Source organism: Toxorhynchites rutilus, chromosome 1 (genome assembly GCF_029784135.1).
Source record: "Toxorhynchites rutilus septentrionalis strain SRP chromosome 1, ASM2978413v1, whole genome shotgun sequence".
In the NCBI taxonomy this organism is placed as follows: Eukaryota; Metazoa; Arthropoda; class Insecta; order Diptera; family Culicidae; genus Toxorhynchites; species Toxorhynchites rutilus.
The window spans coordinates 102,858,722-102,883,146 of record NC_073744.1 but is presented as its reverse complement, the minus strand read 5'-3'; the positions used below and the strand labels follow the sequence as shown (position 1 = coordinate 102,883,146).

The window sequence follows — 24,425 nt, the reverse complement described above, 5'->3', positions numbered from 1 at the left end:
TCACTGTTGGAGGGATCCCCACAATCCGAAGAAAGATAGCGTTTGTGACGCCACAGATCGCGCCTTTTTCTTGTAGGAGTGCAAGGGAGCACCGCTAACAGCGGTTAAAACGCCGCGGATGAATGAAGATGCTCTGCTGTTTTCTCTGATGAACTGTGAATATAGAAAGAAATCGTTAGAATCGTAAAAATTAATTGTATTGAAATTTAATTTGTGGAATTAGCCTTGATACAGGCTGATTTATCGCATTTGGAAATATAGAGTATAAAAGCAGAAAACTTTATTTAAAAACTCTTTCGTAAGGCGCTAAAAACATGACCGTCTCGATCGAGTGTCAGTAGCACCGTCTTCTTCTTTCTTTGTTTTTAAGCGGCTTTAAACTTTGCAGTTCATTCGCCTCTAGCCCAGTGAAGAGCCACAATAAAACCAGCCCAGAGGGGACTGGCGAAAGGGAAACCAACAAAATCACTCATCAGATCTGTCCGCTCGACTCTCGGTTAAAGAAGAAGGTAGGAAGGGATCCTATGCTTCATAAGATATTTAATATATGCTGTAAAGAAAAGTAAAAATTTACTGATCCGAGGACCAAAGCAGTAACGAAGCACAAGTGACCCAGCGAAAGGCGTGTTCCAAAACAAAAAAACAAAAAGGCCCTTCTCAGGAGGATAGGAAGGAAAGGAGTGGAAAGGATTTGGGTGGGATTAGTGGAGTGGAAGGGGGTGGGAGTGGTATGGGAAGGAAAGAGGGGAGGAGTGGGTGTGGGGTGGGGTGAAATGAAATGAAATACAGTTTGAATAGATAATAAAATATAGTGGTTTTGAATTTAATGGTGTATAGTAGAGCTGAAAAATGGAGAGGTTTATTTAATGAATTTATCCTCCTTGGTGAGTGTGGCTGTAGGAATAGGAAGTTGATTAAAGCATAATGTAATGGATAGAAGATAGATGTGGGTATGAAAGTATATATTATATTATTTGTTATTTATTATTATTGAATGCGTGTATATACATGTATGAAAACCTTCCTTCCGACCCGTACATACATGTGTATACACACATAAACACGCATACATGACTGTGAAGTGGCGAACTTTAATAAGCAATTTCCAAGGTATTTAGTATTTTGATTTAGATTTTACCAAAGAAGTCGGTTTCTTTCAGAAACGCAATTAAATTGGTTTCTTGGGTCTCGTCTCTACTGAGGATATCTCGGAGACTCTGACCTATGTTGTGTCGGACTCGAGCATCTTTGGTATGTTGACATTCAAGTAAAAGATGGCTAACGGAAACCGGAGCTTCGTTGCAAGCACATTGGGGTTTTTCGGCTCTGCAGAACAAGTGTGAATGGGTGAAGTTAGTGTGCCCAATTCGAAGACGGGTAAGGACTTGCCTTTCCCTACTATTGAGACGGTCCTCCCAAGGGAGAGTGGAATTTTTAATTTTATGAAGATGAGTGGGACGGCTGTTTATCCAACCTATGTCCCAACTTTCACGGACTTGCTGTTTTACCCTGCGGACAATGTCAGATGGAGGACAGGGCATGTCTGGGGGTTCTATTTTGCTGCCCTTGCCGGCCAGTATGTCGGCGGCTGTGTTTCCGCGGATTCCTGAGTGACCAGGAACCCAGCAGAAGGAGATGTTTTTATTTGAAGCGGCCTCTTCTGTTTGCTTAATCCATGGGTGTTTGCTGTTTCCACTTAAAAGATCGTGGAGACAGCTAGCTGAGTCTGAGAATATTGTGGTAGGAAGAAAATCATGGGTGCATTCTTGGGTAGCTATTAAAAGGGCGAAAGCTTCCGCACTGAAGATGGAGCATTGCGGTGGAAGAGAAAAGCTACCAGTGTATCTACTCTCAAAGATTCCACATCCAACTCCAGCGGCACTGACTGAACCATCTGTGTATACCTGGTGGTTGATTTGAAAATTGGATGCAACGAGGTTATTGAAGCAGGCTTTGACTTTTGGAGAAGGGTCTCCCGCCCGAACTGCCTTGAGAAGTTCAAGGTTAATGTTCGGCGGTTTGACGTTCCAATTTCTTCCCGTCGCAGATGAACGTTCACATATATCGGGAAGATCTTTGTTCGTGAGATTTTTGAACCATGTTTTAGCCCTATTTATTGATGGGACATTGTGGTCGCTTTCGGGGAGTGACAAGTGACGGATGGCTTTATTAGTGATGGCTTTTGTTACCAGGTGGGTGAAGGGAAGTTGCCCACTTTCTGCCATTACAGCAAGAGTAGGACTGGTGGGAAAAGCGCCAATTGCGAGCCGAATTGCTTTATTGTAAATTGGTTGAATGGTGTTTAACACCCTGTCCCCTCCACGGCTGAAGGTGCCTATTCCGTAAAGGATTTGTGGGACCAACCAAACATTTACAACATTTAGCAGCGTCTTTCTATGGCCAGAGGCTAGGTTGCCTGCGATAGCCTTGATGATGTTCAATTTCTTTCTGGTGGCTATTTTGGTCTTTTGGGAATGTGATAGGAAGTTGAGTTTCTTGTCGAAAGTAACCCCTAGTATTTTCAATGTCCTCATTGTAGGGATCGGGGTTTTGTTGAGCTGAAGATAGGTTCTCCTTCTGAGAGCTTTTCCGATATGTATGTGTTTGGATTTCTCCGGGGAAAGTTTGAAACCTGTTTTTAGAGCCCAGTTTTGGATGGAGTCTAAGGTTTTTTGAAGCCTCTTTCTCTGAATTAAGCCGAAGCAGCTCGTAGAGATAAGAGTGATGTCATCTGCATAGACTATGATCTTTATATGGTCCGGGATAATCTCGAATAGAGATTGCATGGCAATGTTGAAGAGGGTTGGTGAAAGCCTTGTGGGAAGCCGTTTTCTGGGATTTTTAGAGAAGATTGGTGGTTGTTAATAACGGTTTTGAAAGACCGGTTTTCTAGAAAACTTTTAATGAAGAGACCTAACCTCCCACGAATCCCCCAGTCGAAAAGGCTTTTCAGCACTGGGTACCTCCATGCCCGATCGAAGGCCTTGGATAAATCCAGGGAAACAATATCAATGTGGTGTAATTTTTCAGTTGCGTCGTCTAGGATTTTTTCGATTGCTACAAGGCAATCTTCTGTACCTTTTCCCGCACGGAAGGCGAATTGTCTGGGATCAATCAGCTTATTTGACTCTAGAAAAGTCGTTAAGCGTCGATTGATCATTTTTTCCATGACTTTCCCAACACAACTTAGAAGAGTGATGGGGCGGAAATTGTCAAGAAGATGGTTGTTCATGTCTGGTTTCGGGATACAGATCATTAAACCCTCTTTCCAGCAACTGGGGAGGGTTCCACTGTCCCAGACTTTGTTGAGGAGCTTCAGAAGTGCTTTTTTCCCGAGATGGGGTAGATTCTTAAGCATAGGGTAGCTGATGTCATCAGGTCCTGTGGATCCTTGTTTGACTTTGTTCAGTACCCAATCGAGCTCTTTGAGGGAGAGGTTTTTGTTGAAGTCAAATTCCACATCGGTATGAAAATCGATGGGAATTCTTTCGCATTCCGTTTTGTGGGTTAGAAAGGTTTGGTCGTAGTTTTGATTGGAGGAGGCGGATGCAAAGAAATCTCCAAACGCCTCGGCGATGATTATCCGGTCATTGGTGTATTGACCGTTAATTAGAAGATTATATTCTTTGCTCCTGTTCTTGCCATGAAGCCAGCCAATCTTACTCCATAACTCCTTTGTTGACGCGTTGGGATTAATTTCGCTGACGAATTTAACCCAACTGTTGTGCTTGGCTGTGTTGATAGCAGTCTTAGCTTTATTGCGAGCCCTTTGGAACTCTGTAAGCAGAGTGGGTCTCAGTGGGCTGTCCGGATGGGCCTTTCTTAATTTGCGTAGGGCCTTACGTCGACCTTTGATCGCTGCCTTCAGCTCAGGCGAACACCATGGGACACATCCTGCCAGGGATGCCACTGGTTCTGGGGATGTGCACCATTGCAACTTCTAGGACAACTTTGGAGAATTCCTCGGCTGTCCAATCTCGTTTAGCGGAGAGGCGGTTTTCAGTGTCAAACTGATAGCCAGCCCAGTCAGCGTATTCAAATTTCCATCTTGGCCTTGTTGAAAACTCTGGAGAAGTTTGGCCGAAGGAAGTGAAGATTGGAAAATGATCGCTTCCGCAAGTATCATCGTGGATGTTCCAAGAAAGCTTTGAAGAGAGTTTGTCTGATACTATAATGAGATCGATGGCTGAAGTAGTACCAGAATAATGGATTCTGGTGTGTTGGCCGTTGTTAAGAAGGAGAAGAGAATGGTCGGATATGAAATCCTCAATGATGGATCCTTTTCGATCGAGGTATGCACCTCCCCAGGCGTATGAGTGGGCGTTGAAATCACCCATAAGCATGATTGGGGCTGGAAGTTGGGCGAACAGGTGGTCCAGTTGGCCGCGTAGAGTGTTCGGATTGGAATCATTAGTGATGTAGATGCTAACGACGGTGATTGGAAAGGGGTGTTTAATGCGCACTACCACTGCCTGAAGATCAGTGGTAATGGGAAGAAGATCATGTGGAGTGCCATCTTTGATTGCGATTGCAACTCCGTTTTTTGAGGGGTTGGACCCTCTTTGAAGTATGTGATGAACTTTGGAATGAAATTTTTATCGAAGTTGTTTGGTGTCATAGTTTCCTGAAGGGCTATGACTGTAGGATTGGAGCTCGAAATAAGCATTTTCAATTCTAAAATATTTTGTCGGATACTTCTGATATTCCATTGTATCCCGAATTTCTGTATTGGAGTGAATGTGTTAGAGTGATTTAACTCTAATTCCTAAGTCTTAGTTGTGTTGTGTTTGGACTATCCAAAGAGGATTAGTTCGATTGTCCTTTACCCTTGGAAAGAGAAGCTTTCTTCGGGGTGTTGTTGTTCTTGTTTGGTGTGGAGGTCTTTGGGGTGTTTGTTGTGTGTGTGTTGTTGTTGTTTTTTGATGTATGTACGTTGTTGTTGTTGTTTTTTGTTTGATGTACGTTGTTGTTGTTGTTGCTGTTTTTTGTTATGGTTGTGTTGTTGTTATTCGTTGGTGTTGTGGTTCTTTGTTCTTTTTCTTTCTTTATTGATTTGGGTTTCATCTTCAGATTTTTGTTCTGATTCTGAAGAAGATTCTTTATTTATTTTCCTTTTGTTTTTTTTTTCGGGGCTTCGGATGTATCCATTGAAATTACCGATTTGCTATCTGATTCGGTTGTCGAACTTTCGGTAGACGATTCGGTCATGGTTGTGTCAATAACTGAGGGAGTGCTTTCGCGACTAGAAGCGGCCGAAGCGGGCGAGGCGCAGCTGCATTTGCACTTGCAGCCGGCCATTGGTGCCCGAATTTTGTTAATTCTGTCTTGTAAGACGCTTGAAAAGGTTGGACCATTGTTTTGGGTGAGTAGATTCTTGGCTTCTCTGTAAGAGATTCCTCGATCTATTCTTGTCCTAGTTATTTCGTTTTCTTCAAGCCATTTAGGACACTTCCTACTTGAAGAGGAGTGGTTTCCTTGGCAATTGATGCAAAGTGCTGGAGAGTTGCACATCTTAAAATCGAAGTCTTTGGGATGTTCTTTGCTGCAGTTTCTGCATAGCGGGTCCTCGCGCTTGCATCTTTTGCTGGTGTGCCCAAAATTAAAACACTTGAAGCACTGCATGGGGTTCGGATAGTAGTTCCGAGTCCCAGCGCGAATGAAGCCAAAATATATGAATTCGGGAACCACGGTTCCGCGAATTGTGAGTATTAGTGTTGGTGTAGGAATAATGGATTCTCCGTCTTTTCTGATTATGCGCTTAACATCGATCACTTTCTTATCGGAAAGCTCTTTCGCTAGTTCTTCGTTTTTTAAATCGATTACGTCTCTACATGTTACCACGCATTTGCGTTGGTTCAAAGTTGGGTGGAAGATCACCTCTACAGGGGTGTTGTCTATTAGTTTAGTAATAGAAAGCAACTTACCGACAACATCCTCGTCCCTAGTTGTCAAGATGTATTGCAGTTTCTTCTTTTCATCGCGCTGTGGTTTTGCGCTGTTGAAATCTTTTGCAACTGCATTGATGGTTTTGCTCACGGTGAAGGGGTTCGTTGGAAGCACCTTGTCTCCTGTAGCTCTGAGAAGCAGTATTTGGAGGTTGCCATTTGAGGGGTCCGCCCATAGTGGAGCGGTGGCTTCGGTAGGCCTGCCCTCGTAGAAGTTTGTAGCCCGGCCCTGATATAGTCAGCAGAAAAAAGTGTGATAATCACAAAAAAATTCTTTACTGAGGGATCTTCACTAGTGGGATATGTACCCGAAAGTTCACCTTGTTCCGGTAAAGCACTTTAAAACCACCAATTGACGCGAATCACTATGAAAAATCACTTGTTGTGATAATTGTTTCAGCCACTTCACTGTCTGTATGCGTGTTTAAATTATTTTTACCTATATTTTTAATTTTAGCAACACTACAGTTGAACTGCCAACACTGCCCGAAAAGGGGGCGTGGCGTCTATGACGCCGAAAAGCGCGCGCTATTCCGGTTTGCCGGCAAGCGCCCGCTCTCCACAGTCGACGCGAGCTGTTGCTTTCTTCCACTCTTCTTCTGCTGCCACTTAAAAATAATTAAAATTAACTCCTTCGGAATCGCCAGGGGGAGACGTCCTAGTCCGCTGTCCAAAACGCCAAACTGCCGAGCTGAAAGAAAACGCGACCTTCTCGGTCGGAGGTTAAAATCAGTATGTTTTTGTAGCACCGTGAGGAAGCGTCATTTTATAAACCATAAAAGTATAGAATCTAAATCCCACCCTTATTATATTCGTGGGTATACAGTAAGCTTATACAATAAAGAGGGTGGGGTTTACATTCGATTCTTTTATGTTTTATAAAATGACACTTCCCTTGTTTTCGTTCATTTCTTACTCTACTCTCGCACCGTGAGGACTCGTTTCATCGGGACTAAGCAAACAGCTCGTTAGTCATTCGATGGTAAGGCACCACGAAAGCAGCTCGGATAAGCGTATCAGCCGCAGGAAGCGTGAAGAAGCCACATCGCTATCGACCGGGAACTTCGCATGAAATTCGTCGTTATCAGAAGTCGACCGAATTGCTGATCCGCAAGCTACCTTTGCAGCATTTGGTTCGCGGAATTGCTCAGGACTCCAAAACCGACTTGCGCTTCCAAAGTTCCGCGGCTATGACGCTGCAGGAGGCTTATTCGAAGATACCAATTTGTGTGCTATCCATGCAAAACGCGTCACATCATGCCCAAAGACATCCAGCTGGCCCATCGTATCCGAGGAGAGCGTGCTATATTAGCTTAGCATATAATCAACAGCCCTTTTCAGGGCTCCAAATTTGATGGATTAGAGTTCAGAAAAGTTTTTTACAGGCCGAACTGAAAGGAGCATTTAGCGAAAATCGTAGTGTCGATGATAATTCGATACCGATAGGTGCCATGGATATGAATTTCATAATGAAAAATGTGAAATATATGACATGATGTAGTGAATATATCCCCATATCGAAGAAATCACTTTGATGAAACTGTTTAGCGTTTGTCGTTTTTAATTGTTGGGAAAGGACATTATTTCTGCTCACTAAATTCCAAGAAAAAATCCATTCCTTCTTTAAGCGTGATTCATTCTGCTTCGGATCAACGGAACAGTATGATAATTATTTCATACAAAAGATAAAATGTCCAAGAGTTATATGATTGCTATTTATTGAGTCGGAAAATTGTTCCAATAGCTTAATGATAGCTTCGAAAACAGGTTATTGAAATCATTCGTATCCGTATGTAGCGCGCCCACTTGGAAACCCATTAATCTTATTGGAATATGAGATGGGGAAGCTCATACTTACGTCTATGCATTATGCTGTACACTTCAATTAGAGCCCCCGCACACTATAGACTTTTTTTCAGCCGACAGTTTGGTCGGATCGGCCTACTGGTGCAAAAACCGACGCAACTGAATCGGTGTAATTTGCGCACGTGCATACCTCTCCGTACTGATTAAGAAGCCGACCGAACTATCGGTCGACAAGTCAGTCTGCAGTCGGCGGGGGCTCTTAATTTCGTTTTTGCAGGCCGAACCGGAAAAATTTCAGTCGAGTTAACTCTTTTTTACAGTAATGCTTTTGAATCCGGACACTTTGCATTACATTCAATATCATACCACAGCCATAACATTTTTTTCATGTTGAATTTATGCGATTAATAGTTGCTAATATAGTTACTGATAGTTTCTTGATAGTTACTAATCAATCGCATTAATTCAACATGCAGAAAATGTTGTGGCTGTGGTATGATATTGAATGTAATGCAAAGTGTCCGGATTCAAAAGCATTATATAATTTTATAATTTTCAATCGATTATTGCTCAGTCGCCGAAATTTTCATACTCAGAGAGTTCATTCTCCTCTAGTTTGCCTTCCAAATTGCCATCGTAAACCACACCTTCTCTCGATTCAATCACGCACGAAAAGCATACTGAAATGATATTGTGGTGGTGAAACCGATTCATTTTTCGTGAGGCGTCGTGCACAAATTACGTAACGCGATAAGGGGGGAGGGGGTAGATGTTGCGTTACTTTCTGTTTATTAGAGATAGGAAATTGCGTTACGAAAGGGGGGGGGGAGAGGTGGTTCAGAATTCGGATTTTTAGCGTTACGTAATTTGTGCACGACGCCTGAGGACATCGACAAGACAACATCGTTACTGAACGAGCTGAACGGCGAGGGATCGAGGGATTCATTACCTGGCCTGACCTGACCTGAAATGCAATCAGTTTGTTTTAACTGTGAGGGAGCGCAGAAAAGCCGATGCCGATACTCTCGTGACCAAGAGAGTATCAGCATCGAAATACGGTTCCTCGGGAAGACATAGAAGCAGCCGCCACACACACACACATACACGTGCGCATCTTTTTTCGTTTGCTGGTTATCGAGAGAAAACCTGGAAAGAAATGATCGTTGCTGAAAAATAATCTGCCAGTTCCCCTTGGAATTGAAAATTATATTCAAGCAAGTTTATTTTAATGTTTTCTATCCATATAATACTGCGACCACATACATTTGGTTTTGTGATTTGTCAATCAAGTGCAGTTAGCAGGAAAGCTTCTGAAGATTATTCTTCAGAACAAGGTTTTTTGTATCCAATATTGGATGCATAAAACCTTGAGTCTCCAACGTAACACTCTCGTTTTTGAAGTCACCCAAATATTTATTCATTCATTCAGGATGGATTTAGATTCAACTTCAAACAAATGATCTCTAAATCAACGATAGTCCTACGTCACCCTTGCGGTTATACCATAGATATAACCCACTTCCTGTTTTTATTTATTACTATGAATTTAATTTCCATTATAACAACTAAAACAGGTTAATATGTACATACGGAAGATTATAAAAATAAATTTGAATAAAACAATAGGAAATATTTACCAACAAAAGTTTGGTAAAATAATGTCATCAATCAACTCATCACCAGTAAATTATGTCAATATATTACTAAAAAAATAACACGTCGAGCCCCGAGTTGTTCTTCATACGGTTTCTATTCAGGAAGCATTTGATAATAATATCAGAAATAAAAATAATCAGAAATTTTTCTCGTAATAATTGTATAACGTCTTCTATATTTCGTCCACCGAAAAAGGAAATCAACAATGTGTCTTCTTTGAACCTCCATGTTGAGTCTTATAGCCACTGAACTGAAGTGATGCTGCTTTAAAGTCTACGCTTACTATATGCATTTGAAAATTGCAACTTGTTCATTTATATGCAAAAACTCATAATTTCAAATTTAATTTACTCAAATACAAAAAATAACACTCTTTTGAAAGTTTCACCTTATGTAGAGTCAAATGTGCTCTTTAAAATGCCATCAATAATTTTTTATTATGTTTGCCCCAAAAAGAACGACAAGCAAATGAAAAGGTCGTGTTTTCGGGGAAAAAACATCAATAGCTTTGAGTAGCATTAAGATGCATACAAGTTATGCACCGTAAAATGCGTGGATTGGAAAGCTCTAAAGATCATTCAAAGACAGTTTTGATGTAGAATTTTACATATAAAAGTTAGAGCAAAAAAACCTTTTTTTTCATGGTAACCCCAACTCAACCTAGAGAAAAAGCGTTATATCGGTTATTTGAAGAGAAGAAATATTGTTCCACAAAGTTACTTAAAATAACCAGGGCTACAATATTGTCGAACTATGTTTACCTCTATCTATAAAGATAAGAAAGTTAGATTTATTATTTCATCGTAAATTTTGGTCACCCTATTTTTGATAACATAAAAATGAGCGCTCTATTATATGTAACAACTTTGTCGAAGACAGTTTTTGTCTAGAGAATCACTGTCGAGCTCTAGATGCTAATTTCCACTTAAATGCACCTCCTGGACCATAGTGCAGTGGTTAATGCCAACTCGATAACCACCTGTTAATAGCACTTGATTGAAACATATTTGGTCACAGTGTTACATGGATAGAAAACATTCAATTAAACTCTTTCACATGAATATATTTTGAAAATTCCCAGAGGAACTGGCAGATTATTTTCAGTAACGATTAGTTATTTCCACATTTTCCTCGATACTGGAAGCCCACCAGTGGTTAATGCCAACTCGATAACCACCTGTTAATAGCACTTGATTGAAACATATTTGGTCACAGTGTTACATGGATAGAAAACATTCAATTAAACTCTTTCACATGAATATATTTTGAAAATTCCCAGAGGAACTGGCAGATTATTTTCAGTAACGATTAGTTATTTCCACATTTTCCTCGATACTGGAAGCCCACCATTGGTCATGCCAACTCGATAACCACCTGTTAATAGCACTTGGTTGAAACATATTTGGTCACAGTGTAACATGGATAGAAAACATTCAATTAAACTCTTTCACATGAATATATTTTGAAAATTCCCAAAGGAACTGGCAGATTATTTTCCAGCAATGATTAGATCTTTCCGGAACTTTCTCGATGCTGAATGGCATCCTAACGGAAAGAGTTCTGCGCGTGTATGTGTCGATCCTTCGCCGTCCACCTCCTCCAGCACGTTAGGCAACGATGTTGTCTTGTCGATGTCCTCACGAAAAATGAATGTGTCTCACCACCAGAATATCGCTTAAGTATGCTTTTTGTGTGTGATTGAATCGAGAGAAGGTGTGGTTTACGATGGCAATTTGGAAGACAAACTAGAGGGGAATGAACTCTCTGAGCTCGGAACTTTCGGCGACTGAGCAATAATCGATTGCGGGCGCATACAATATTGGATACGGAAATATCCTACTGATGGGGAAGAATAATCTTCTGAAGCTATCCTGTTAATTGCGATTGATTGAAAAACCACAAAACCAAATGTATTTGGTCACAGTGTTACATGGATAGAAAACATTTAATTAAACTCTTTCACATGAATATATTTTGAAAATTCCCAAAGGAACTGGCAGATTATTTTCAGTAACGATTAGATATTTCCACATTTTCCTCGATACTGGAAGCCCACCAGTGGTTAATTCCAACTCGATAACCACCTGTCAATAGCACTTGATTGAAACATATTTGGTCACAGTGTAACATGGATAGAAAACATTCAATTAAACTCTTTCACATGAATATATTTTGAGAATTCCCAGAGGAACTGGCAGATTATTTTCAGTAACGATTAGTTATTTCCACATTTTCCTCGATACTGGAAGTCCACCAGTGGTTAATACCAACTCGATAACCACCTGTTAATAGCACTTGATTGAAACATATTTGGTCACAGTGTAACATGGATAGAAAACATTGAATTAAACTCTTTCACATGAATATATTTTGAAAATTCCCAAAGGAACTGGCAGATTATTTTCCAGCAATGATTAGATCTTTCCGGAACTTTCTCGATGCTGAATGGCATCCTAACGGAAAGAGTTCTGCGCGTGTATGTGTTGATCCTTCGCCGTCCACCTCCTCCAGCACGTTCTTCTTTCTTTCTTTGTTTTTAAGAGGCTTTAAACTTTGCAGTTCATTCGCCTCTAGCCCAGTGAAGAGCCACAATAAAACCAGCCCAGAGGGGACTGGCGAAAGGGAAACCAAAAAACAGGAAGTGGGTTATATCTATGGTATAACCGCAAGAGTGACGTAGGACTATCGTTGATTTAGAGATCATTTGTTTGAAGTTGAATCTGAATTCATTCTGAATGAATGAATATTTGGAGAACTTCGAAAACGAGAGCGTTACGTTGGAGCCACAAGGTTTTATGCATCCAATATTGGATACGGAAATATCCTACTGATGGGAAAGAATAATCTTCAGAAGCTATCCTGTTAATTGCGATTGATTGAAAAATCACAAAACCAAATGTATTTGGTCACAGTGTTTCTTGGATAGAAAACATTAAAATAAACTCTTTCACATGAATGTAATTTTAAATTCCCAGAGGAACTGGCAGATTATTTTCAGTAACGATTAGATATTTCCACATTTTCCTCGATACTGGAAGCCCACCAGTGGTTAATGCTAACTCGATAACCATCTGTTAATAGCACTTGATTGAAACATATTTGGTCACAGTGTTACATGGATAGAAAACATTCAATTAAACTCTTTCACATGAATATATTTTGAAAATTCCCAGAGGAACTGGCAGATTATTTTCAGTAACGATTAGTTATTTCCACATTTTCCTCGATACTGGAAGCCCACCAGTGGTTAATGCCAACTCGATAACCACCTGTTAATAGCACTTGATTGAAACATATTTGGTCACAGTGTAACATGGATAGAAAACATTCAACTAAACTCTTTCACATGAATATATTTTGAAAATTCCCAGAGGAACTGGCAGATTATTTTCCAGCAATGATTAGATCTTTCCGGAACTTTCCCGATGCTGAATGGCATCCTAACGGAAAGAGTTCTTCGCGTGTATGTGTCGATCCTTTGCCGTCCACCTCCTCCAGCACGTTAGGCAACGATGTTGTCTTGTCGATGTCCTCACGAAAAATGAATGTGTCTCACCACCAGAATATCGCTTAAGTATGCTTTTTGTGTGTGATTGAATCGAGAGAAGGTGTGGTTTACGATGGCAATTTGGAAGGCAAACTAGAGGGGAATGAACTCTCTGAGCTCGGAACTTTCGGCGACTGAGCAATAATCGCTTGCGGGCGCATACAATATTGGATACGGAAATATCCTACTGATGGGGAAGAATAATCTTCTGAAGCTATCCTGTTAATTGCGATTGATTGAAAAACCACAAAACCAAATGTATTTGGTCACAGTGTTACATGGATAGAAAACATTCAATTAAACTCTTTCACATGAATATATTTTGAAAATTCCCAAAGGAACTGGCAGATTATTTTCAGTAACGATTAGTTATTTCCACATTTTCCTCGATACTGGAAGCCCACCAGTGGTTAATGCTAACTCGATAACCACCTGTTAATAGCACTTGATTGAAACATATTTGGTCACAGTGTAACATGGATAGAAAACATTCAATTAAACTCTTTCACATGAATATATTTTGAAAATTCCCAAAGGAACTGGCAGATTATATTCAGTAACGATTAGATATTTCCACATTTTCCTCGATACTGGAAGCCCACCAGTGGTTAATGCCAACTCGATAACCACCTGTTAATAGCACTTGATTGAAACATATTTGGTCACAGTGTAACATGGATAGAAAACTTCAATTAAACTCTTTCACATGAATATATTTTGAAAATTCCCAAAGGAACTGCCAGATTATTTTCCAGCAATGATTAGATCTTTCCGGAACTTTCTCGATGCTGAATGGCATCCTAACGGAAAGAGTTCTGCGCGTGTATGTGTCGATCCTTCGCCGTCCACCTCCTCCAGCACGTTATGCAACGATGTTGTCTTGTCGATGTCCTCACGAAAAATGAATGTGTCTCACCACCAGAATATCGCTTAAGTATGCTTTTTGTGTGTGATTGAATCGAGAGAAGGTGTGGTTTACGATGGCAATTTGGAAGGCAAACTAGAGGGGAATGAACTCTCTGAGCTTGGAACTTTCGGCGACTGAGCAATAATCGATTGCGGGCGCATACAATATTGGATACGGAAATATCCTACTGATGGGGAAGAATAATCTTCTGAAGCTATCCTGTTAATTGCGATTGATTGAAAAACCACAAAACCAAATGTATTTGGTCACAGTGTTACATGGATAGAAAACATTCAATTAAACTCTTTCACATGAATATATTTTGAAAATTCCCAAAGGAACTGGCAGATTATTTTCAGTAACGATTAGATATTTCCATATTTTCCTCGATACTGGAAGCCCACCAGTGGTTAATGCCAACTCGATAACCACCTGTTAATAGCACTTGATTGAAACATATTTGGTCACAGTGTTACATGGATAGAAAACATTCAATTAAACTCTTTCACATGAATATATTTTGAAAATTCCCAAAGGAACTGGCAAATTATTTTCAGTAACGATTAGATATTTCCACATTTTCCTCGATACTGGAAGCCCACCAGTGGTTAATGCCAACTCGATAACCACCTGTTAATAGCCGCGCGTGTATGTGTGTGTAGCGATGTCTTCCCAGGGAACCGTTTGTGGCATCACTCTCCTCCTGATAGATTCCCTTCTGGCCTAGGGTGCACAAACAGGCTCTTGGTGACACCGTTCATCCGCGCTTTCATGATAAATAAAGAGCTTCACCGCAACAGCGACAACATGCTCCAATCGCTGTTCAATTAGAACTGAGTGGATTTCCGAGCGCCGCTCGCTTATATACCGATTGGTGATTTCAATAGCCTGTTTTGAAAGCAATTTTAAGACTATTGAAACAAGTTTTTGGATCAAAAAGTAACAAGTATATAACGCGTAGACATTTTATCTTTCGAATGAAGTGTTTATCATACCATTTCGTTCAGTTGTTTAGGAGCTATTAACGCTCAAAATCTCGGTCTCCGGCGTAACGCTTTCGTTTTCGAAACTTTGATTTTACACCCCGGTATAGAAATGAAAGACGTAGTCCTACGTCAAAAATCACTCATCAGATCTGTCCGCTCGACTCTCGGTAAAGAAGAAGGTAGGAAGGGATCCTATGCTTCATAAGATATTTAATATATGCTGTAAAGAAAAGTAAAAATTTACTGATCCGAGGACCAAAGCAGTAACGAAGCACAAGTGACCCAGCGAAAGGCGTGTTCCAAAGCAAAAAAAAAGACGGGTGGGTAATGTCGGGGACATAACCGGAGTGACGTAGGACAATACAAAGGGGACAGCTTTTGTTAAATATATATTTTAAATATATTGTTTTATTTTGAATACGTGAATACCTACCCATCTACCTTAAAAATGGATTAGTTTACTGTTTACTCTTCATGAATATGTTGATGGTTCTGAAAAGAACCTTTGGTGTTGTGTTTTTGTTATCACTCGATTTCCCATCTTGTTTGGTTATACCTTCCTGCTTAGCTATTGCGTTTGCCACTCGCCACAGCTTCCACAGTTGGAAAATTTCTTCCCATCCAGCTTGGGACAAGTGGTTCAGTAAATTACATTTAATGCGACGTGCCGGAGAAACACTTTGCCACTCACTGAAACTAATTGTTGCCTTGATGAGCGCCGAACCGAAGTTGCTCTGTTCTTGATGCGGGTTTTCTGATTGTCGTGAGCAGCTTTGCAAGCCAACTCGAGCACTCCGACGGCCGAAACTCTATAATCGCTGTTAGGTATACTGGTGCTCCGGCACTAATCCGTTCGGCCTAGTTACCCTTGCGGAGCAATCAGTGAATGCGACCAACAGGGAACTGGAGACCTGCACGGTTCGAGTGAGACTTTGCCTTTCCCTTAACTTGTCCTCCTTTGTTACGTCCACGATGCCGATGCCGTACAACCTCACGGGTTTACGGTTTGAAAGAAAATAAGATATTTTTTTGGGGTCCGCGTGTTTTATACTCTAGCGGTACACACTCACAGGATAGAGACAAATCGGCAGACTCAGCCAGAGGGGCGAGTCCAACGAGACGAACGAATGAGCGTTAAAAGGGAGCGATGGCAAAAAAATACATTCATCAAAATCATACTGATTTTAACCTCCGACCGAGAAGGTCGTTTTTTTCAGCAGCTCGGCGTTTTGGCGTTTTGGCGTTTTGGACAGCAGACTGGGACGTCTCCCGTTGGCGATTTGAGAAGGAGAATTATTTAAATTTTTACAGCGTGGAAGCAGAAGGCGAATAGGAGAAGGCATCAGCTCGTTTCGACCGTGGAAAGCGGGCGCTCACCGGCTAGCCGGAAAAAGCGCGCGCTTTCGTGGCGTCACTGACGCTACCCTCATAGTGCCTCTTTTAGTGTTTAGAACCAAATAATACATAGCGTGAATATACGCAAACGAATTTCAACGGTGAAGTGATTGAACTGAAAGTGTATACGACTGAAAAATTTTAGTACGTTTTTCCAAATTTTCGCGTTACAGTGAATCAGTTTTGGGCTATTTCGTTTTTCTCCATTGAGTGTGTTAAACGTTTTCTCGCACATATCCGAATAGTGTTTTGTTAGGTTTGTGTAAACCGAAACCATTCTGCCGGCTATACCCAGGGTGTAGCTAGGCAATATCATGGCGTCCAGTAGAATATGATTCCGATGTTTCAATGACAATATCTGAGGCCCCAAGGAAAACCAAGAGGAAGATATCTTCCAAAAACACATCTTCAGAAGAGCTAAAAACCTCAGAAGATGAACTTCGACAAAATAAAGAGAAACAAAGGAAGAAGACACGAAACAATCAGGAATCAAAGGAAACCACACCACAAAAAAACAACACACAAAATAACACGCAAAACCAAAACACACAAAACAACAACACACAAAATAACAAACAAAACAACAACAAACAAAACAAAAATGACAAGAGATCCGGAAAGAACAGCACCCCTTCCAAGGGCAAATAAGATCCACTAAACCCGCCAATACATTCACTCCAATGAACAAACTAGCTATTCAGTGGAACATTCGAAGTCTCCAAAGAAATTTTCCGGAATTACAAACATTAATCAATAAATATAATCCCACAATCATAGCTCTTCAAGAGACTATGACGCAGAGAAATTTTCACAAAGATTCTATCAAAGGTTACACCACTTATTTCAAAGAAGGACCCAACCCTTCATTCAACGGGGTTGCAACTTCAATAAAAATCGGCACCCCCCACAATTTTCTCCCCGTTAACACCGATCTACAAGCAGTGGCAATACGCATAAACCTTCCGTTTCCAATCACAGTAGCCAGCATATACATTTATCCTACGTCCGATGTGGCTCCTCTACGGGGTCAACTGGACCATCTTCTCAACCAACTTCCCTCCCCAGTTCTCCTTATGGGTGATTTCAATGCACACTCATATGCCTGGGGATGCTCATACCTCAATCGAAGAGGGTCCATTTTAGAGGATTTTCTCTCCGATAATACTCTCACTCTTCTGAACAACGGCCAACACACCAGAATGAATTCTGCTTCTGGCTCTTCTTCGGCCATAGATCTCACCATCGCATCTCCTCAACTTTGTTCAAAGCTTTCATGGAACACCCACGATGATTGCTGCAACAGCGATCATCTCCCAATATGTATTTCCCTTGGCCAACCTTCTCCAGAAGTTTCAACAAGGCCGAGATGGAAATTTGAATATGCAAACTGGGCGGGCTATCAATGTGACATTGAAAGCTGCCTCTCAACCAAACAAGATTGGACACCCGAAGACTTTTCCCAAGCCGTCCTTGAGGTTGCAATACGGCACATTCCTAGAACCAGCGGAAATCCTGGTAGAAAATGCGTCCCATGGTGGACACCTGAAGTAAATAAAGCTATCAAAGACAGAAGAAAAGCCTTACGCAAGCTAAGAAAGGCCCATCCGGATAACCCATCTAAGCACACTCTGCTAGAGGAATTCCAAAGGGCTCGCAAAAATGCTAGAGCTATTATTAAAACAGCCAAGCATAACAGCTGGATTAAATTTGTCAACGATATGAATCCCAACACGTCGTCAAAGGAATTACGGAGCAAAATTGGCAGGCTTCATGGGAAAAAAAGGAACAACGAATACAACCTTCTAATCAACGGTCAGTACACAAATGATCGCAAAACGATAGCAGAGGCCTTCGGAGATTTCTTTGCCTCCACCTCAGCTAACCAAAGCTTCGATACTACCTTCCAAACTCGCAAGGCAGAATGCGAAAAAATACCCATTGATTTTGACACCGATGCAGATTTTGACTTCAATAGAAATCTTTCATTCAAAGAACTAGAATGGGCTTTAAACAAAGCAACACGCGGCTCCACTGGACCAGATGACATCAGCTACCCAATGCTGAAAAACCTACCCTATCTTGGGAAAAAAGTTCTTTTAAAACTTTACAACAATGTATTTAACAGTGGAATTTTCCCAAATTGCTGGAAAGAGGGCCTAATGGTCTCTATGCCTAAACCAAACAAGAATAATCACCTGCTGGACAACTTCCGTCCCATCACTCTTCTGAGTTGCGTCGGTAAAATCATGGAAAAAATTATCAACCGGCGCTTAACGACCTTTTTAGAGTCAAACAAGCTGCTCGACCCTAGACAATTTGCCTTCCGCGAGGATAAAAGTACAGAAGACTGCCTCGTAGCTCTCGAAAAAGTCCTAGACGACGCTGCTGAAAGTAATCTGCACGCAGATGTTGTATCACTCGATCTTAGCAAGGCCTTCGATCGAGCATGGAGGTACCCAGTTCTGAAAAATCTTTTCAACTGGGGGGTTCGTGGTAGATTAGGCTTCTTCATCAAAGGGTTTCTGGAGAACAGAACCTTTAAAACAATCATCAACAATCACAAGTCTTCATTGGAAATCCTTGAAAACGGGTTTCCCCAAGGTTCAGTCCTTTCTCCAACACTGTTCAATGTTGCCATGCAACCTATTTTTGAATTAATTCCCGACTGTATAAACATTTTTGTTTATGCTGATGATATCACTCTTGTTTCTGTCAGTGGCTTTGGGTTAGCACAGAGAAAGAGACTTCAAAGTACAATTGATTCCGTACAAAACTGGGCCCAAAACATAGGATTCCAATTTTCGCCAGAAAAATCCCGATTCATTCACATTGGCAAAACACTCAAAAAGAAATCCGCCCTAAAGCTTAATCAAACCGAAATCCCTCAGAAGAGAACACTAAGAATACTGGGCGTAACCTTCGATACCAGGCTTAACTTTTTACATCATGCTCAATTAGTCAAAAAAACAGCGAACGGTAAAATGAATATCCTGAAGTCTATTACAGGAAGTTTATCCTCTGGACACAGAGAAACATTGCTGAAAATTATCAATGTCTGGTTGATCCCCCAAATTCTCCACGGAGTAGGCATCTTCAGCCGTGGTGGGGACAGAGTACTCAACGCCATTGAACTCATCTACACCAAAGCAATAAAGCTAGCAACAGGAGCCTTCATCACGAGTCCCACTTCTGCCGTCATGGCGGAAAGTGGCCATCTACCTTTCAAATACCTTGTGACAAGAATTATCACAGGTAAAGCCATCCGACAACTTTCACTTCCTGACAATGACCCCCATGTACCATTAGTAATTCGAGCTAAAAACTGGTTCAAAGACCTCACAAATCAGGACCTTCCCGATATATGCGCACTTTCAACTGCCACGGGAAGAAAATGGAACGTAAAACCGCCGAACGTAAATCTTGATCTTCTCAAGTCTGTCCGTGCGGGAGACCCTCCACCAAAAGTGAAAGCCTGCTTCAATCAACTCACGGCAACACACTTCAAATTCGAACACCAGGTCTACACAGACGGTTCTGTTAACTCCGATGGAGTTGGGTGTGGAATTTTCGAGAACAGATACACCGGTAGCTTTTCTCTTCCACCGCAATGCTCCATCTTCAGTGCGGAAGCTTTTGCTCTACTAATAGCTACACAAGAGTGTACCCATAATCACCTTCCTACGGTAATTTTCTCCGATTCAGCTAGCTGTCTTCAAGACCTGGTCAGTGGAAGCAGTAGACACCCATGGATAATACAGACAGAACAGGCTGCTTCAGAAAAAAACGTCTCCTGCTGTTGGGTTCCTGGTCATTCCGGAATCCTCGGAAACACAACCGCAGACAAACTGGCCGGTAAGGGTAGCAAAATAGAACCACCAGTTATACCCTGTCCTCGAACTGATATAGCTCGCTGGGTCAAACAGCAAATTCGCGAAAGCTGGAACATAGGCTGGTTAAATAGCCCTCCTACCCATCTCCATCAAATCAAAAATACCACGCTTCCTTGGTTTGATCAAAACAACAGCAAAGAAAGACGGGTGCTAACCCGTCTTCGAATTGGACACACTTTTTTCACACACTCACACCTAATGAAGAAAACCGAAAGACCACTTTGCGCATGTAACTCAGCCCAAGTTTCAGTTAGGCATCTTCTACTAGAATGCCAACACACCAAAGATGCTCGTGCCCGACACAATATAGGTCAGAGTCTCCGAGACACTCTCAGTAGAGACGAGACACAGGAAACCAATTTGATTGCGTTTCTGAAAGAAACCGGCTTCTTTGGTAAAATCTAAAATACACTCTTATTTCAGTTAGTCACTTCACCGCCGCGTATGCATATACATGTAGATATAAGTAAATAAAATGTATATATATGTATGCATGTACATGCGCATGCATGCACAGGTTTATGTACAAAATTACAAATCTAACAAAAATGGCGTATGTACGTGTATGCATCTATAAACATATAACATACAAAAATATTAAAACAAATAAAAATATATAAACATAAACATCTTCCATATATAACTCACAAATTAACTTTTCCAGCATATGCAGCAGTACTACATAATCAAACAGCATACCTTTTAAATATATTATTGTTTTGTTTACTAAATTCTAACCACACTAATTCATACTTATCCAGCATTTTACTAACACCATTAAAATTCAACTACATTTATAAATCATCCAACATCACATCATTCCTTCCCACTCTATCCCACCCCTTTTCCTTACCTTTCCTTTCCTTATCCTCCCCACCTCCCCCTCCCCCTACATTTCCTTTTGATCTAGAGCTAGGTTCTACGATGCTTTGTCGCCGCTTTGGTACTCAATAATAACAATACAATTACGTTACAGCTCATATTAAACATCTTACATGGCATAGGATCCTTTCCTACCTTCGCCCGGTTTTACATACAGGTCCGCTGAACATGGTTTTTTTTCTTCTTTTTCACCAGCCTCCTCAAGACTGGTGCTCAATGGCTCTTCTCAGAGCTAGAGGCGAATGAACTGAAAAGTTTAAACCCTCTTAAAGCCAAAAAGAAGAAGAAGAAGAAAATACATTCATTACGATTTGTTCGCTCGTTGGATTCACATGCAGGCTAAAAAGGGTCCTTTTCAGGATCACAAAATTATCTTCAATCTAAAGAGTTTATTGTTTTGTTATCACTCGATATCCCCATCTTGTTCGGCTAAACCTTGCTGTTTAGCGATTGCATTTGCCACTCGCCACAGCTTTCACAGTTGGAAAATTTCTTCCCATCCAGCTTGTGACATATTTTACAGTAAATTACATTCAATGGCACGTCGCATTACCACCACTCAGTTGGAGGTAATTTTAACCTGTAATTGAACATTTGCGATGACAGTGGTACAGTGTCGACCTTCAATGTGGGGTCATAATTTGGACCCCGAACTCTATGTTTACAAAAATGTCCAACTAAATATGTCGCATTACTGGTCCGACCAATTAGCTAAATGTCGAGATAAGTGTAAATTACTGTACTTTCAATCTAGAAGCAATTTAAGAATTGGTGAAAATCAATAAGCTCAGAACAACTGCCAAATTCACATACTCATCATATCCTGGCAAACAAATTATGAAAAAATCAATTTGTGTTTTATTATTATTTTGGATATTGTTTTAGAAAGCATTGAACTGTATTTCCTAAACTTTTTTTTGGAAGGTTTAATGGCCCTGAAAAGCGCCTTGTTTTATGGAATGGTTCAAATTTAGAAAACTTAGTACTCGTGGTTTTGAAAAAAACCATTTCGAACGCCCTCGATGCCGCCTTGTTCTGGATTTGCCACCAAAGCAGTGTGTATAAAGAACAAACTTTTTTCTTCTGCTACCTGATGCCGTTTTGCGATTGCGTTTGCCACTCGCCACTCGCTGCAACTGCCTGTTGTCTTGATGTCCACCGAACCGAATGTGTTCTGTTCCGAATGCGGGTTTTCTTATCGTCGCGAGCAGCTTTACCAGCTAACCCGATCACTTCGGCGGCCGAAACTATATAACGCCGGCTAGGTGGACTGGTGCACTGGTACTAACGCGCTCGGCCTAGCTACCCTTGCGGGGAACTCCAGATCAACACGGTTCGAGCCGGATTTTGCCTTTCCCTTCACTTTTCCTCCTTTACCATGTCCAGACATGGCTGCTTGGGTTGGTTTGTTGATGTGTTGTGATGCGAACCGATGTGGTGTACGGTTTGAATGAGAATGATCGTTACGGCAGCGGAGCGGGGATTTTTAAGCTGACTGGCTGGCTCGAGAATTACGCATGTGTGAGACTGCGACCAATGTTTCGTTCATTTTTTTCTTTTTCCTTTCCAATCGTGGTTCATTCTATTTCGCTGCTGCTCTGGTTGCCCGTTTTGGTCGGTTCGATTTGAGGAGCACAAAATGGACCAATCAAAAATGGGCACATAGTGCATTTTGACAATGCTTGATATTTCACAATTATTCAATTATTTATCTCAAGAAAAATGAAATGTTATTCATTATGATAGATGCGTAGATATATTTCCTATCAATTGATGCAAAAACCTTTGCGATCTATTGAGAAATGCTCGAGTTATAAGCGTTCCAAATCTTGCATTTTTTCCTACTTGTTCAGTGCCTAGATTTCCATTTCACCCCCTATATCTTCCGGTTAGACGTAGTCCTACATCAAAACGCAAAAACACAACATCAAAGTTCTTTTCAGAACGTTCAACATGTTCATAAAGAACAGTAAACTAATCCATTTTTCAGTTATATAGGTAGGTATTTACGTAGGAGAAGAAAATAAAGCAGTATATTTAAAATATATATTTAGCAAAAGCTGTCCCCTTTGTATAGTCCTACGTCACTCCGGTTATGTCCCCGATATTACCCACTCGTCTTTTTTTTTCACTACGATATGTTCATTTTCGAACGTCACTTCTTGTACCGCATTATGCTGATTCATATTTTTTCGATTTTCTTCTTCTTTCACTACAATCTCTGTCCACGCACATTTTCTCAACTAGGGATTCTGTTCGATTCCCAGATTACCTTCAAGGAAATCAACACTTTGTAAACACCACGATGGGTGGGCTGCTGTCCCCACTTGGACAGCATCCCACCGCTGTCACCACTTTGAACCGACCGTCTTCGGCACTGGCTTGATACCAAATCATGGACCTTTCGGAGGAAAAATTGAACGCGCCCGGCGCGGTAGAAATTCTGAGTACTAATCCCCCGAGCTTGACTGCCTCGAATGCTTTTATTATTCGTCATGTTTACAATTCTTGTTTTCTTTTTTACTAATACAAAATTTGGCGCGCGCTTCCTCGTGCTGACTCTGCACGCGATTGTGTAAAGAGCAACACAATTAAACTAGGGCAAATTTAGCATACGCGGAAACAAAAATTAACAACAGGGCCGTACATCTCCAAGGTGGATGTACTTTTGTAAATTGACAACAACGCGCGTGTTAAAATGAAATATGGAAAAATGGAGCGAAGCATTCTCCAAGCGTCTCTATAATGATGTCTGAAGCGATTAGGGCCGCTTCAGGGTGTTACAGCAGAGTACAAGCTGTGTGGCATATTTCAGTCTTTTTCCAAGCAGTTAACATTGTTTGTTTTCCGTCATCATAAGGGCTTCGTTGGTACCTTTTACATTGCATCAATGCATTAAACTGACGTTATGGCGAAGCAGACGTTAAGGTTGTGCACCAACAAATTATTTGGAGAATACCAAGCATCTTGAATGTCTTACTGGAATGTTATAAGTTATTTGTGTTCGCGTGCCAGCCGCAAAACTGCCTTCAACTAGGATTGCATTTGCACTAATATTGATCATAATGAAGTATTGCTACTGTTTTCGAGGTTGTTATTAACAAAAAGAGTTTATTTCGCTTGTTTAGTCACCAAGAAAGCAAATGTCGTTCTAGAATTTTGTATGTGATTAGGTTTCGGTTGCCAGTAGCATAACTTCCTCCACTAAGGGTGACAGCTGCGCTTCTCTCGAGCATGAGAAAGTAATGCAACTTTTTTCGAGGCCAGTAATATTAACAGAAGCGTTTCTTTTGAGAATAGCGCAAAATGATGAGAAGTGTTTATATTCCTAGTAGTTTCAAGCCACCAATGTATGGCTCTGTATGCATGCTATGGCGAACGCTTGTTTGGCGCTTGGTTTACGTTGTACGA

General features: G+C 41.0%; 1 protein-coding gene across 1 annotated transcript; it reads right to left on the bottom strand.

Moving 5' to 3' along the window:
• On the bottom strand, positions 1-23,511 carry LOC129761251 (uncharacterized). The gene is made up of 4 exons (XM_055758966.1): positions 23,287-23,511; positions 5,925-6,174; positions 5,158-5,879; positions 1-153 (listed from the first exon to the last, which is right to left on the bottom strand). The coding sequence occupies exons 1-4, from the start codon at positions 23,509-23,511 to the stop codon at positions 1-3; spliced, it is 1,350 nt and encodes a 449-aa protein (XP_055614941.1).
• Positions 23,512-24,425: the final 914 nt, after the last annotated feature.

Excerpts from the sequence above, each read along its gene's own strand:
- LOC129761251 (XM_055758966.1), bottom strand. The coding sequence starts at position 23,511 with ATGACGAATAATAAAAGCATTCGAGGCAGTCAAGCTCGGGGGATTAGT. Across the intron at positions 6,175-23,286 it reads AAGTGTTGATTTCCTTGAAG|GGCCGGGCTACAAACTTCTA; the intron begins GTAATCTGGGAA and ends TGACTATATCAG. Across the intron at positions 154-5,157 it reads CCGAATCAGATAGCAAATCG|TTCATCAGAGAAAACAGCAG; the intron begins GTAATTTCAATG and ends CTATATTCACAG.